At 44.4% G+C, this 16240-nt stretch overlaps 2 protein-coding genes across 3 annotated transcripts; both read left to right on the forward strand.

Annotated features, from left to right (window-relative positions):
- The first annotated feature begins 413 nt into the window (after positions 1–413).
- LOC126405364 (retinal cone rhodopsin-sensitive cGMP 3',5'-cyclic phosphodiesterase subunit gamma-like) lies at positions 414–2868 on the forward strand. Its single transcript, XM_050069072.1, has 3 exons — positions 414–533; positions 1650–1807; positions 1889–2868. Exons 2-3 carry the CDS (start codon positions 1665–1667, stop codon positions 2004–2006), a joined length of 261 nt encoding a protein of 86 aa, XP_049925029.1. The 5' UTR covers positions 414–533; positions 1650–1664; the 3' UTR covers positions 2007–2868.
- A 2901-nt stretch (positions 2869–5769) lies between these two features.
- Positions 5770–11677, forward strand: LOC126405360 (G-protein coupled receptor family C group 5 member D). Of its 2 annotated transcripts, none has more exons than XM_050069064.1 (4): positions 5770–5971; positions 6835–8001; positions 10654–10709; positions 10889–11677. In XM_050069064.1, exons 2-4 carry the CDS (start codon positions 6885–6887, stop codon positions 10961–10963), a joined length of 1248 nt encoding a protein of 415 aa, XP_049925021.1. In that variant the 5' UTR covers positions 5770–5971; positions 6835–6884; the 3' UTR covers positions 10964–11677. The 2 variants fall into 2 exon arrangements, with proteins under 2 accessions (XP_049925021.1, XP_049925022.1); XM_050069065.1 differs by having other exon boundaries at positions 5772–5971; positions 6835–7986.
- The last annotated feature ends 4563 nt before the right edge of the window (positions 11678–16240 follow it).

A 16240-nucleotide genomic window follows, 5' to 3' on the forward strand; every position in this document is an offset into this window, starting at 1 on the left:
ATGTTGCAATTCTTTCTGTTTTTCAAATTCAAAATCACAACACAGTATCTAAAAATAATGTGACAACAGTTCATTGTTCACTGACAACATCTCACACGTGTAAACAGCATCTCACATGGACCTGTAACGCGACCATCAAGTCGTCTCCTCGCGGCAAAGCAGAATGCAGGCCTGCTGAGGTTTAGAGGGATAAGCTCGATCAAATCCTCCCAGATTGATCTTTGACACCGTCTACCCAGTAAAGCTGCACTGCAGGTAGGGCGGACAGCGGCGGGCGGGGTTATGATGGGAACAAGGACAATTAGAGTCGGGGAGGGGAGGAGGGGGGAAGATGCTAGCTTTGGCGGAGAAGTTTGACCTTTTCCGGTGCCCATGTGACTGGAAAGAGGAGGATGAGGGGATTAGAGATGAACATATAAAAGCACAACACGGACAACGCACCTCACAAACTAAAGAAGAAGAAGCAAGAAGAAGAAAGAACTACTGTCAGAGCAGAGAACGGCAGTGTCCTCTTGGGATATCTGTGACAACAGGTGAGAACAAACTCTACTGATGCAACAGCCTCATTGACTTAACTTGAAGTTGACCTTAATTATAGAAGCTTTTATGCTGTTTCCATGGCGATAGTAAGTACTCGTGGACTGGTTATAGATTAAATGAGTCATGTCAGCACTGAACTAGCAAACAAGGCAGGAATTTAGATGAGGGGAACTTTGATGAGAACGATGGCTAGCTAAAACGTAAGTGATATAGCAAACAGTTTGGATGCAAGAAGTTTGACGTGTTCTACTAAGTCTGTGCTAGCAACATAGTTCCACGTTGCAATTTAAATGGGTAAAAAAATTCACATATTGTGGGTTGAAGCACAGATGACAATCCTAAAACGCATTAGTAGAAACCTGAAGGGGAGAACAGGTGTGAACCCAGCATAAAGAGGATTGACTTCAGGGGCAACAGTCACAACAACAGATGGCTGATAACATGTCGGGCAGCTCTGGTGCAGCTTCGGTGATCTCTACACATGAGATCAGGATGATAGTCAGCTCAGGGGAGCCTCTGTTACTCTGTCCACAGGCAGTCTAGATGTGCTGATGCAGGTGGCGCATGTTTTTTGAGTTACATAGAATGACAAAGCAGGTTGGTTTCCACTTTCGTCAAACTGTTTTAACAGGATTACCAGTGTCAGGAGTCAGAGGAAGGGGGGTGAGAGCTTGAGCTGAGGCAGGATACTGTGTAAGATCAGGTGGGAGATGAGGACAAGAGGGACAGACAGGGACGTTTCGAGAGGTCTTGACTTATGTTTTGATGCAGTGATGTGAATGTGATCTTAAAGTTTGATATCTTAAGTACCAAACATGAGCAGCTGAACTGGTGTCTAAGTTGAAGCTAATGGAAAAATCCGATGTCCCATTGCACATGGCATCCCTGTTGTTCAAGAAGGGCAATTAGCCCGCTGTGGATCAGAGTGGGATTAGAGCTAATCTGGCTGTTTAAACTAATCTGCATAATCTCCTCTGATTGGCACTGAGAGCTGGAAGGAAACAGGATTAGCAGTGGGCAGCAGACAGAGAGGACAGGAGAGGATAAGTCAGAGGAAACTGTGATCGCAGTGTGGTGACGCATTCTCAAAAACGCCTTTTGTCTTCCAGAGACCCTCAGTAGCAATGAACGCCAGCCCCCCTGCAGGAAGCGCCCTGGCTCCTGGTGGAGCAACAGGCCCCACCACACCCAAGAAGGGGCCACCCAAGTTCAAGCAGAGGCAGACCCGTACATTCAAGAGCAAGGCCCCCAAGCCAGGCCAGAAGGGGTAAAGAAAATTATACATTTGGACATGTTAAACCCAAACAACCAAACCAGGTCACTCACTTGTTTGTTTTCTGTCCTCCAGCTTTGGTGACGATATCCCCGGCATGGAGGGTCTTGGCACAGACATCACAGTGGTGTGCCCATGGGAAGCCTTCGGCGACATGGAACTCAGCGACTTGGCCAAATACGGCATCATCTAAACCTGCTGCCTCCTGCCTTCCTTGCCTGCCTGTACCTCTCCTCTGCCTAATCCTCTCCGCCCTGCCCTCTCTCCATCCTGGCTTGGCACGCCATGATAAGGCTGCCAGCAAACCCCCTAATGCCCTCTCGTCTACCTACCTCAAGCTTCACTCCACTAAGTGGATGGAAAGCATAATAATGCTCTTCTTTTTATGTTATTATATGATACTGTTTATATTATATATATATACTTGAAATGGATGACGAGAAAAAGACTCCACATACCTTATTCCCTGTTCCCTCATCCATCTATGATAGTCTTCTCCCGACTTCTCCGCCCTCCTCATTCGGACTCCCTTCTTTCCGTCCACCACTCCAAACCCACGGCAATGGACGCAAGCAAAACACTAGTTAATACTAGCATGTATTTGCTTCTAGCTGTCTAAAAAAATGTAAATATTTTGTTCTCAGCATCGCAACCTTTTGACCTTGTCTTCCCACCTTTTGTACTTCCTCCCGCTTTTATTTTGCATTGTTATTTTTTACTGCAAAAGGTCACTGTAAACACCTAGGGATGCAAGGAGAGCGTGCAACATGCTGTAATGATGAAAACAACAATGCACCTTCACGTGAGGATGAACTCCCTTTTTATCCCGTCTCTCTCCTTGCTGCTATCTCAACCCACGTCCCTCCTTAGAGAAAACAAAAAGCGTATACTGTATGTTTCGCGAGCGCAATACCACAGAAAATGTACTGTGAGCTGGTATGTCCTGATAGCTGCAGTAAAATGTGTATATTTTTAGTACTCATGTTGTCCGTGTCTTTTTTTTTCTCTGTATCACCCGAATAAAAGATGAAAAGAACATGGTAGGGTTGAAATGAACAAGCAAAGGGAAACAATCATAACTTGGTATTTTGGATGAGAAATAAAATGACAGGGCTCTCCAACAATTCCCAGCTGTCTTCTAATTGTTACATTTCCTTCTGTGTCTGAACTACAGTGCTGTTTGAGTACATCTAATAATAATTAACGCTCATTTTAAGGCTTCCTGAGAGGCTCTTAGAAAGGAAAGGAAAACAAATCACGGTGATAACAAGAAACTGTTCTTTCACATCTCACAAAGAAAATAAATCATCTGGTACCAAGTATAATGTAGCTTACAAATCAAACCCCTGACCATATTCAAACTGTAAAGGCTCAGTCGACCAAAAAAATTGTTAACGCCTTGTTTCCACTTATATATGTGACCAGTGTCTATACATCGTAAATATACGGATGATGCCTCTACTGTCCAACGCAAGGAGGTGCATTTCTTTATGGATGGATAGAAATCTGATAGTAGCTACCTGTAGCCATGACAGAGAGGCTAATTCTGTCAATTTTTCACCATGTAGTAGTTTAGAATATGCTCTAGGAACATTACCAGGGCAAAAACAGGACCAATACTGCATGGCAACAAATAAATGAATACGTTGGCCTGCCAGGTACGAGGCATGTTTTGTGAAATATCTAATTAAAAAGACGTACGAGCAGCTGAACAAGTCATAATGATAGTCTGACTATACATCATTTTTAACCATATCTTACTATATAATGACGAAAACTCTGTCTGTGTCTCTGTTCCACGTTTTTCTCCTCACTGACTTGGTCAATCCATGTGAAATTTGGCACAGTGGTAGAGGGTCATGGGAGGATGCAAATGAAGCAATATTACATAAATTGGCCAAAGGGGGGCGCTATAGNAAGGTGACTGGAGAAATTTAACTCTAATTGGCAACTGGGTGGCGCTATAACAACAGGAAAATGCTTTAAAATGGCTAAAATGCGACCGATCGCTGTGGCTCCCCCTGTGGACCAATGTTGTTTGTTTTTTTAAATTTTGGTATGACTAAGTCATGGTATGGTATGCTGTACATAATCACGGAAACTGTCAGTCAGTCATTCTGTCTGTCCCACGTTTTTCTACTCACTGACGTGGTCAATCTATGAGAAACTGCACATAGGCATTGAGGATTGTTATAGGTAGAAGGTGACAAAGCTACCAATGGGTATGGACTAGTATTAACAGAATAACATTTCTCACATTCACAATGTGTTAAAACCAGATAAACAAGTTCTTTTTAATCAAACAAACTCACTTGGCAATCAACACAGGCAACTGAATTGAAGAAAACAGCCTGTTAGCTAAGCTAGCACACTGTCATACGGTCTCTCTGAAATCCACCGCAAAAGTTCAATTTATTTTAACGTACTCAAGGCCAATCCGGACTGCAAAATTACAGAGGGGATGGATGAATGGACTTCCTTTTTCGTCCAAAATGGTCCCACGTCTAAAAATAAATATGACTTCACACTGTGTCAATCACCTTTTGTCCATCGTTAAAATTTTCGCAACAGGTTTGTTTTTTGCGTATTTTGCATCCGTCAAAAGCCTTTACGCCTCATTTCCACTTAATATGTGTACAAACATTCGTCTGTGGACCATGAATGTTTGTACAAAATTCACCCAATAGTTGTTTAGATATTTAATCCCTAGATTCATCTGGGTTAAATGTTCAGTTTAAGTCTCCTGGGTGAGTTATCTTGAAATCACCCACCTACGGCTTAAAGCCCACTGATACCACACTGCTTGAAACCCAGCCTCAGACAGTTTTCATGACTTTAGACACTGATATCTCCATAGATTTGGATTTTACCATTCAAACTGCATTTGAAACATCCATGTCCTTTTGTTCTTTTGCAAATTTGAACCGTGAAGACAGCACTCACCACCCTGGGAACATACAGTAGGACCCTGGGAACATACAGTAGGACCCTGGGAACATGGTGACGACCCCTTCAAAAGACACAAAAGAGAAAGGAAAATAAAGACCTTAAGCTCTAAAATTCACCACAGAAACACTACCACATGGCTTCTGTCAACATCCAATCCATCAGCAGATGTTCCCAGACACTTGGCTTCGCTATGGTTTTCAAAATAATGAGCTGCTAACATTACAGAGTGTCTGAGAATCTGTACACAAATGTTTCATGTCTTTCCATCTCAGCCCAACCTGACAGTATCAGGGAACTGTGTGGAATGCTTCAAATAAATGATGTCATGTGTGAATTCCCCTGGTATCAGGGTCACACATCAAGGAGACTTTAGGTTTGAAATATTGAGTAGATAGACATTAATACTGTTACATAACACACACACAGATATGTGGATATTTTCAGCTGCTGCAGGAAACAATGTTGATGATTAGAAAGATAAAGCTGTGTTTTGCAGCACAACAGTGACTTTACAGTTGAAGACCGAACACACCCTGTAGACTCTACTTGTACAGGCATGAGTTGAGGTGTTACGTGTGGACTTGTTAAAGACAACAGTTAAAAGAACTCTCTCCAGTCTTGACTCAACTCCCCCTGAGGCTAAATCACCAATACCAAATGTTGTTGCTGTGATTTCCAAGTAACTAAGGGTGACGGCCGGTCCTGTTCTGGATCCCGATGAGACTGGAATGAGTCAGTTATGCTCTCACCTTAAATCAGTAACAACAACAAGCGTGTTTTACATGACTATCCCAACACACTCCACATTTACGCCACATAAAGTCCACGTGTTATCGAGAAAGGCGATGCAAATTCTCAGGAAATGGAATCATAGCCAGGGAAGAGTGAGCTCTCCCTCCCTGTGGGTGTTTGTGTGCATCATCACCTCCAGGTGTGTGAGCCCCACCTATTTCTCTGAGGGAGGGACACTGGGAGACAGGAGGGGTCTGACAGGAAGGTATGAGTCGGGGTGCAGGTTTCTCTTGCTTTTGCCCAACCTGTTGACACAAGGTGAAGAGAGTCCTGTCTCTCGTGCTCTTCCTGTTGCCTGGCAGAGATATGGAAACATCATCAGGATAGGGAGGCGCATCAAGCGGGTGTTATTGTAAGGCTTCTAGACAAACTTTGGAGCAGGATTTAGAAGTTTACTCTCACATCACGGGATAAAAGGTAAGTTCGACTGTTCTTCTTAAGGTTTGGTCAAGCTTTGGAGTTATGAGGTGTAGCTTTAACAGTTTGAGTCACAGTCAGCGATCATGTGCAGCTATTTTCCTTGTAACACTGGGTGAAACTTCTGGAAATCATGTGCAGTCTATGCTTTCAGCTTTGTCTAATAATAGCTATTCTAACTGGCTGATCAGCCCTTATAATGAGATGGAAATAATCTCCTTAAGTGGTGTGTTTCCTGCCATTGTTTCCCAAATCCTTCTCCCACTGTGTGATCTCCTGACAACCCAAATAAAGGCCAGTGTCAGGGCGAAGTTGAGGGTCATATTTACCGAGTAATGATCCTACTAAAGGTCATATTTGAATCTCTGACGCTGAAACAAAGGCTCTGTTACAGTCTGGAGGAAGTGGCAATCAGCTATCAGGAGTGAATATCTCTCACCTCCAATCTGCACCGCATATAAACCACAACCCCTCCCTGGTGTGTGTGTGTGTGTGTGTGTGTGTGTGTGTGTGTGTGTGTGTGAATCTCTGTCTTATGGGCTGATGCAGCAGTATAGTTACCTTTCATGTCTGCTGCTCTGTCCCAGCCTCACCTCCATGTTGCAGTACTTTTTTTTCCTCCATTCTTATCCCTGGCTAACACACTGCTCTGCCTTGTTCTGGCATGTTTACGCACTCCCTCCTCCTGCACTCTTCACTCTGGCTGTCAAACCACTCTCCCTCCGTTGACTTTTCCACGCTGTGACCTCTTTATCCTGTCTTCCATTTCATCCCACTTGTCAGTCAAAGCGGCGTCAGCGCACTCAGGGAATCTTGTACTCCGATTTGATGTTATTGAAATATTTTGTGCTTTTTGTTTTCAGGATAAAAAGATCGTCTGTATCAAAGGAAGGACTGAATCCTCAGGTGGATTATGAATATGGCCTTTTTATCCGTGAAGCACAAATCCCTTTTCCCCCTCCTCCTGCTCTTTTATGTCCCCCTCACCTGTCTGTGTCAGTCAGCCAACAGCAGCTCAAGCAATGCAACAACCTCTTCCTCAAATGATACGTTCCTGAAGGGCGTGCCGGGCTGTGGCAGACGACTGAACCCCATCTATAGGTACCTGTGTGACCGCAGGGCAGCATGGGGCATCGTCCTGGAGACCCTGGCCTCTTCAGGCTTCCTGTTCACCATTGCTCTCCTCCTGGGCATGCTGATCTGGTCCCTGTGGATCTGTATGTCGTCCAGGAACCAGCACAGCAGCATTGGAAGCACGGTGGCCTGCATGACCATGTTCTTGTTGGCCACAGCGGGGATCTTTGCCATCACCTTCTCCTTCATCATCCGCCTCACCCCTCAGACCTGCCCCACCAGGCTCTTCCTCTTCAGCGTGCTCTTCTCCCTGGCCTTCTCCTGCCTGCTGGCTCGCTGCCTGGCTTTGCTGGGCTTCGCGGCAGCCCGCGGCTGGGGGGAGCCTGCTCTGGCCTTGGGGCTCTTCACCGTGCAGGTTATCATCTCTACCCAGTGGATGATCGTCGTGTTGGTGCGGGACAGAAAGCCATGCGAGTACAGCCAGAAGGAATTTGTCATGCTGCAGATCTACGTGCTGTGCCTCCTGGCTGTCAGTTTGATCCTCTCCCTGCACTTCCTGTGCCGCTCCTGCTTCACATACAGCTACGGCTACACCGGCGCCGTCCGCCAGCAGAGCCAAGCACAGGCCACGCTGCTCTTCTTCACACTGCTGCTCTCCGCCTGCATCTGGGTGGTGTGGATCACCATGCTCATCAGGGGGAACCCAGAGGTGGACCGTCGGCCTCAATGGGACGACCCAGTGATTTGCATCGCCCTGGTGGCCAACGGCTGGGTGTTACTGATGGGATTCGGTTTGTCCCAGATCGCCTTCTTCTGCCGGGGGGAGGCCAAGTCCAAGGACATCCCTCTGAGCTTCGCAGGCTGGACGAGCCCCAGTGCTGATATCCCAGGACTGGCAAGCCCCAAGGAAGGCAGGGAAAATGGAAGCTTTGAGAATGATGGTGAGAGCAGGAGAGGTGAGGAGTTGTCTGACTGAGTGGGGTGGAATTCAAAGTCGTGAATCATGCCGAGGGGCTTATACACACAACTAAAGCTGCAACTAACAATTATTTGCTCACTCGATTAATCAAATAATTTTGATTTGGTCAATAACTGTCAGAAAATAAGACAAAACCCCGTCACAAAGTTACATCTTCACATCGTTTGTTTGGTCCGAACCAGTCGTAGAGCCCATGCGCTATCGGTCTGACGACAATAAGTCCCTGGGGACGACGACCAATATTTCGGGAGACCCGGTGTAGCCAGCAGATGTGCGAGCCAAGACGTCCTTTGGTCACTTCAACTAATCTTTATAAACAGATACCTGTGTATGAATGGAGATGAATTAGACAAAAAGCTAACACAAAGGTGATAGCCGATACGTTTCGAGATTGTATCACGGCTGATGCGTTCTGCCTCATCGCACGAACTGTTTACCTAACATTTAAACATGGCGCTGTAGTAGCTCAGTCAATAACGACTTGGGTTCATATATTTGGTTCAAGTCCAAATATGTAGCGTGGACTGGTAGCTGGAGAGATGCCAGTTCACCTCTTGGGCACAGCCAAGGTGCCCTTGAGTGAGGCACCAAACCCCCAACTGTTTGGGGCGAAACACACCAGCAAAATGGTGTGTAACCTAACAGGAACAGAACCCATCTTGTGGAGTTAATGACTTTAAAGCGAGACAATGTAAGTTTTTCTGAACTATATAGTAAATGATGAAAGAGTGGTACAACTAAAGAAAAGCCATGAACTGACTCTACTGTCCGTTACACAGTGTCAGCGCTGGAGCTAATACCCAAAGGAAGGCATGAAGCTTACAGCAGGAGGGCACCAAACTACTGGCAAGTGGCAACATAATTATACATAGTGAAAATTAAACCATTCAACGGCACGCTCCCCAGAAAAAAAAATTAAGACGAAAAATCACAAAAATAGCGTCACTTTCCTAATAATCTGACTGACAACATGAGGAAATATCACTTAGGTGTGTATAGATGCAAGGACATTTTACATTGGCCGAAATGTTAAACTCAAAACACTCGGAAGGTTCAACACAACGAGGTCACTATATTCATATATGTGGACTGAATTTTAAATAAAAAAGAACTGCATTTTCCAGGGGACTGTTTCTTAGATTTTCGAGCGAAGGTCTGATGACGGAGAAAGTCATCAGAAAGTCATGCAGTCGGGGAACACTGCCCCCTGCTGATCCCTAATGGACCATACCGTGGTTACACAGCAATCTACCATCTATCTGAAGTTTGCTAACGTTACCTTACATTAGCCACCAGTAGCTAGTGGTCATACCAGACCAAGTACTGCTGTAGCAATAAAATCTCTAAAGGCTCGCACACACTTTCCACATTGAACGTCTGTAGTTTTGAGTTGGATATTGGACAGACATTCACTACAGACCTGGCAGCATCATTTGTTGTCATATTCACAGAATGTCAGCAGTAGGATGGTAAGCTCCAGGACCTGCTCCATATGTAGAGATACATGGCTCATTCTATGGTAACAAAAACCACAAAGATTCTCAGGGTGCTTTCAGACCTAGAGTTGTCTTGCTTTGGTCTGAGTCAGGGACTAACTTTGTTACTAGGTTGTATAATTGCCTAGAGTTGGTTCGTGTTCTCACGGCAGCATTTACAAGCGGACCAGATCAAATGCCTTGTGTGAGAAAGCTGCTCTTGATTGGTCAGAATTTCCATGTGGGAAAAATCCAGGAAGTAAAGCAAACGTTGAAGAAGAGTACACTTGCAAGATAAATGTGACACTTTCTAATGTCACAATGGAGGGACAACTACGCAGGTTGATTTTAGCGCTGCTCATCGTGGACTATATTGCTGTCATTGTTCATTTTAGTCAAACCATACAGTTTGAAAACGAGGCGCGGCTCCAACTAGAAAACAATGTTTTGATGCATTGGATGTGCTGAATGTGCATATTAAGGCAGTACAGGAGGAGGTGCACATTAATAATCCTCCAGGACTGTAACATGCTCATGTTTAACCCAAACAATGTGTCATGTGACTGCAGTTGCTTCACATCCAGGTCAGAACATGTTCTCACCACAAACAAACTGCACCAGAGAACGAGACCTTCTTGAAAAGCTGGTTGTTTTGGTGTGCACCCGAGTGCGATTGCTGTGTTCACACCTGCCCAAATGAACCTGAGTTCGACTGAACCAAAACGAACAGGGCAGGTGTGAAAGCACCCTTAGTTTCAGGTGATTATACACTAAAGAAAACATATTATATTCCATTTCTGCCACCCTTAGTTTCACCCCTAAATCCTACATTGGACCTTTAAAATGTGTAATTTTCTTAAAACAAAGTTTTGCTTTAGGCGCGTTTTTGTCCAACTCCTGTAAAAATAACAATGAGACTAAAGTGTATAGAAGCTATTTCACTCTACATGAGAGTCTGGCAGCTATTTAAGATTCCCTGAAAGAAATCCTTTATACTGAATTATAACTACGAGCCAGAATGAATATGGAGCCGATGTCCAACATGAGAAAATGAATTCCACTATCAGTCAGCTCAGCGCTTGCTGTGAGCCTTTATGATGAACAATATATAATGAACCGATAATTAGCTAACTGTATCATGTGTCTCCCTTCAGGCAGGAGGACTGAGCAGTCGCTGCGATCGCCCTACGAGTCCGGATTCTCTGTGACAGTGAGTAATAAACCATTTGGATTAACAATCCCACTTCACAATTAAGCACCGTGGCCTTTCGCTACTGCAGGCAATTATAGCCAAGTCATACTGTAAGGTTAATGAAAGCACACTTTATCACGGCTATTAACTGCACTGACATGACAAATGTGTGATTCTAATGTTTCTGTGTGTTTCAGGAAATCGACCCTGACAAGGATTACACCATCCCTCGCCCACAGACCACCAACTTCCTGGAACCTTATGACGAATAATGATTGAAATAACTTGCTCCAACACAAACACAAGAACTGACATACACCAAAAACCAGAGCTGGGGGAGACCCGGCTCATGCACTAAATTGTACTTGGCACAAACATGTGTTTTTCTGTTTTCAAATGTAAATATTTGTGTGTTATTTTCAAATGTGGCACCATCCTCTGTCCCAAAAAGAAGAAAGGACTCAGCAGAGTGACTCATCTGCTCGAGTTTCATCATGGAGGCTGGATGGGTTCAGATAGTCCAGCTTTCTTCTGGCGGGAAATCTACATCACAAATGCTTAGTGGAAGTGAGTCTTTATGGTGTGTGTGTGTGTGTGCTGCTCTAAGATGGTATATAATAGCCCTGAGGCGATAGAGGAGGCGTGAAACTGTCACTCTGAAGGTGCCAAACTGCTGAGCGGAGCAGAGGCATCTGTGAGCGGCAGGGAGGAGGAAGAGGAGAGAGGAAGGGAGATTAGATGAGATGAGACAAGACAGGAGGAGGATAGGACAGGAAACCTGTCAGCACCGTGGGAGGCTCGTGCCATCACTGATTAACATCTTCATATTCAAAGTTGCATTACAGTCGCCTGGGCTCTGTTGGCGCACTGGAAACAATGGATGTGTTCTGCGTGCGTGGAGAGATAAGAGCTTCACAAGGCGTGTCTCTCCCCAGCGATGCACTCTGACTTTCTCCACATGCTGGTGTTATCAATAAAAAGGTTTGTCTGTAAAAGAGTTGTTTGTCGTACTCTCAAACCTTTTGCTTCTCCCACTCACAATCTGCACAGATGGCACACCAAAAAGCCAATTACTCTCCCAACCAGATTCAGTGCCATGCCTGCAGGCGCCTGCTGGAGCCACACAGGGAGGGCAGATGGAGTACTGCTGTTAAACCACCAGGGGGCAGTGTTTAGGCGCACCAAGACTAATCAGGAGTGACTATCAAACTCACACAGCCTGAGAGGAGAGGAGTGTTTGAACACAAGTAGCAGTGTAACACCACATCATAACCTCTTGCATATATATTTTACACCAGTGGTTCCCAACTGGTCCGTCACAGAGTCCAGATTTCTCTTAAGTCATTACTTCAAGGTGCACACAGGTTAATACACTCAGCCTCATATTTACCTTTGGCCATGTCATCAAGCTAGTTTGCTGTCTCTGTCAAGTAGCTGTCCATTAGTCACTCACTCTACAGCAGGAAACAGCACTTCAAAGTAAAAGCTGCTGAAAGTTGCTGATATTTTTACGAACTTTTTATATGATTGTCAGTATTATATATATGTAGTCTCACTGGCCACTGTGTAAGGTACACCACAAACTGCTAATCAGCCAATCACATGGCAGCAGCTCAACGCATTTAGGCATGTAGACATGGTGAAGACGACCTGCTGAAGTTCAAACTGAGCATCAGAATGAGGAAGAAAGGTGATTTAAGTGACTCTGAACGTGGCATGGTTGTTGGTGCCAGACGGGCTGGTCTGAGTATTTACTGGGATTTTCACACACAACCATCTCACTCTGGTTCACCCTGGACAGGTCGCCAGACTATCACAGGGCTGACACATAGAGACAGGAAAACCATTCACACTCACATTCACACCTACGGGTAATTTAGAGTCACCAATTAACCTGCATGTCTTTGGACTGTGGGAGGAAGCTGGAGCACCTGGAGGAAACCCACGCTGACATGGGGAGAACATACATACTCTGCACCTCCGTGACACCTGGATCTTAAGTTATTAGAGGAAAAAAGGTGAGCTCACAGTAGCAGGTGCTGGGCTAGCAGCCCGTCTCTGACATGTCAAACAGCATCCAAGAAACTGATTTATAATGTGAACCTGCTTTACTCAGTTTAAATCACCAGGTCTGTTTGTTTTGGAGAGGAAGAGACATCTGCCAATAATTCAGCTTAAGGTAAAAATGCGTAAAAACACCTTAAGTTATTATAGAAAAAAGGTGAGCACACATCAGCAGGTGCTTTGCAAATGGGCCATCTGCAATGAGCCAAACATTGTATGAGAAACACTCATTTGTAGCATGAAACTGCTTTATCCAGTGTTTTTACCAGTTGTAATCATCTGGTCTGTTTGTTTTGGAGAGGAAGAGACCTCTGTGGATAATTTGGCTCTTGGTACAAACTGCCTAAACGTCTGGATCTGAAGTTAGCAGAGAAATAAGTGAGCACACATCAGCAGGTGCTGGGCTTGTGGCCCATGTGTGACAAGCCAAACAGTGTTGAAGAAACACTGATTTGGAACGTGACGCTGTTTTATTCAGTGTTTTTACCTGATTAATTGCCCAGGTCTGTTTGTTTTGGCGAGGAAGAGACCTCTGCTGATAACTCAGCTTGTGGTAAAAATCTTCTGAACATCTGGATCAGATATAATGTGAGCACACGTTCGGTTATCGGAAAAAAAGTGAGAACACTTTAGCAGGTGCTCTGCGAGTGGGACGTCTGTGACAAGCCGAACAACACATGAGAAACACTTATTTGTAGCATGAAACTGCTTTATTCTGTTTTTACCCGTTTAATCCACCTGGTTTGTTTGTTTTGGAGAGTTGGAGATAATTAAGCTCTGTTAATCTTATAAATTGGACTTTTAAGTGAGATTGATACTTGTGCATCAGCTCTATGCAGACCCTACGCCTAAGCATTTATACCTGTGCCGTGGTGTGTCTGTGTCACTCTGCAGTTACACCTCCAAAACACTAGTCAGCGGCGGAGGTTCCTGTGAAATGCTGTAAAGTTTAGTTGATTCTAAACACACATTAAACACACATTAAACATGGCTTAATACAGACAATTTCAAACACAAGTACACAAATCAGCTTCACTATAACTCACAGCATTCACAGACAAACACTTGTCTTTATCTGGACACATTTTACAACATGCTAACGTTGTTAGCACAAGCCCATGGCATTAACATACATAATTTAGCCTAGCAGCTAGCACACTTTTCCTCTACTCATATAAAACCAGGGACAACAGCAACATTTAACAAAGGTAACGTTACATAATTCAGCTTCATAACAACTCACAAGGTTCACCGACAAAACAACTGTCTTATACTAAACATGTTTTCCAAACAAATACAACATGCTAACGTTATTAGCACAAGCCTATGGCATTTTACACTGTATAAATTAGCCTGGCGATGAGCGGAGATTTCCTCTGCTCATATGAAGCCAGGATAAATCACACACAAGACTTAAAATGCTATTTTAGTGGAGGCTTTATTGTCTTCACAATTTATTGTTTCAAACCTGTGAAATTAAAGTAAATAAAAGCTTTGTTTCCACTGATAGAAATGGTGCGAATTGTAGTTACATTTCTGGGGAGGTGCACGTCAGGCTACGGTGTACAGTAGGGTACGACATAGGCTCTACATTGATGCAGAGGCTTCACAGTAGGTACGACATCAATTCAGTCGCCGCAGAAGTATAAATCCTGCACTAAATCTCTTAAAATCAAGAAGACCTCCTAAGGTTTGATGACCCCTTGTAGGGGTAGAGACCCTCAGGTTGGGAACCAGTGACTCACACTATATATTATTTAAATCCGAGGACAGGAAGTTTCACTCTGCTCTGCGCTTATTTTTCTCCCACAGTGGCCTCTGGTGACTCTGCCACCCACAAAGGTCAATTCCTCACTTCAATAGATGCAATCTTCACACACACAAACGCACACACACACCCACACACACTCTCTTATCAGACGGCCTTCAATCTATTCTTCCAATTAGCCCAACTTCAATTACTCAGAGAGAGCATGCCATCAAATTGGCAATTGGCCTCCTGTGCATTAGAGCAATTAGCAGGGACGAGGTTTCCCGCCACAACCAACCCATTTACGGCCATTAACTCCAGATGCAATTAAAGATTGCTCCAGATTGTTCCCCCCCTTGGCAGCAATGAGAAAGTTTGAGGTGGCAGAAGAGCTTATCGCGCAGTAGATTTTGGTCAATGCAATCCAGCCGAGCGGCATTAATCGCTGTTGCCTCCATCGATCATCTGACTCAGAGCTGCTGTTCAGAAGGAAAAGTTTGTGCACAGTGTGCGAAGAGATTCTTTGTTAATCGAAAGGTTGCAACAGTCCTCTCACCTCCTGTAACACATTTAATCAGAAACAGCTTTATCTCCGTTTGGTGTCTATCCAGCGCCGTCTCTCTGCTGATTGGATAACCTCGTTCCAGACAAACACTGGAAAGAAAATGATAAGCGTTACACAATCGTGGGAAGGAAATGCCATAATGGTTACCAGCTCCAGGATCAAGGCATGGATCTGGGAGTGTGCTCTATCAACTCCTGATAACCAGTGTATGAGTGCTGTGGTGCTCAGTGTTAAACCCGAGGTGTGGACTGGAGTCACTAATTTAATGACTTTAGACCAGTGGTTTTACAAGCAGCAGCATTTACAAGCGGACCAGATCAAATGCCTTGTGTGAGAAAGCTGCTCTTGATTAGTCAGAATTTCCATGTGGGAAAAATCCAGGAAGTAAAGCAAACGTTGAAGAAGAGTACACTTGCAAGATAAATGTGACACTTTCTAATGTCACAATGGAGGGACAACTACGCAGGTTGATTTTAGCGCTGCTCATCGTGGACTATATTGCTGTCATTGTTCATTTTAGTCAAACCATACAGTTTGAAAACGAGGCGCGGCTCCAACTAGAAAACAATGTTTTGATGCATTGGATGTGCTGAATGTGCATATTAAGGCAGTACAGGAGGAGGTGCACATTAATAATCCTCCAGGACTGTAACATGCTCATGTTTAACCCAAACAATGTGTCATGTGACTGCAGTTGGTTCACATCCAGGTCGGAACACCTTCTCACCACAAACCAACCGCACCAGAGTTAATTTGTAACCAGACTGAGACCACCTCTTCAAGAAGGTCTCGGTCTGCAACTGAAATTTGACTTTAACACCATGGACTTGTGACTTTGGACTTGAGTATTTTGACTTGTAAACCCTTGATACCTTCCTCCAAGCCCAAAGATGGAAAAGTATGTTATTTAAAGAGTATACCACAAATCAATTAGTTTTTTTTAATCAACTAGCGTTACAGCTCTTCATTTCTTGCAAGTTGACACTTAATTTCCCCGATGATCCACTTCAACTGAGCCAATCTGACAGCATCCAATCGAGTCGCAGGAGAGAATCATGACGAATTAATGCCACGTTATTGAGCCGCAGTTAGAAAAAATAATACCAAAGAAAAGTCTGGTCGCATACAAAAAACCTTTTTACACAGAGATCACATTATAGAGCGGCTACA

Source organism: Epinephelus moara, chromosome 18 (genome assembly GCF_006386435.1).
Source record: "Epinephelus moara isolate mb chromosome 18, YSFRI_EMoa_1.0, whole genome shotgun sequence".
NCBI classification, from domain to species: domain Eukaryota; kingdom Metazoa; phylum Chordata; class Actinopteri; order Perciformes; family Serranidae; genus Epinephelus; species Epinephelus moara.

Coding starts and splice junctions, on each gene's coding strand:
- LOC126405364 (XM_050069072.1), top strand. CDS start 1,665: ATGAACGCCAGCCCCCCTGCAGGAAGCGCCCTGGCTCCTGGTGGAGCA. Junction 1,808..1,888: donor CCCAAGCCAGGCCAGAAGGG/GTAAAGAAAATT, acceptor TCTGTCCTCCAG/CTTTGGTGACGATATCCCCG.
- LOC126405360 (XM_050069064.1), top strand. CDS start 6,885: ATGAATATGGCCTTTTTATCCGTGAAGCACAAATCCCTTTTCCCCCTC. Junction 8,002..10,653: donor TGATGGTGAGAGCAGGAGAG/GTGAGGAGTTGT, acceptor GTCTCCCTTCAG/GCAGGAGGACTGAGCAGTCG. Junction 10,710..10,888: donor AGTCCGGATTCTCTGTGACA/GTGAGTAATAAA, acceptor TGTGTGTTTCAG/GAAATCGACCCTGACAAGGA.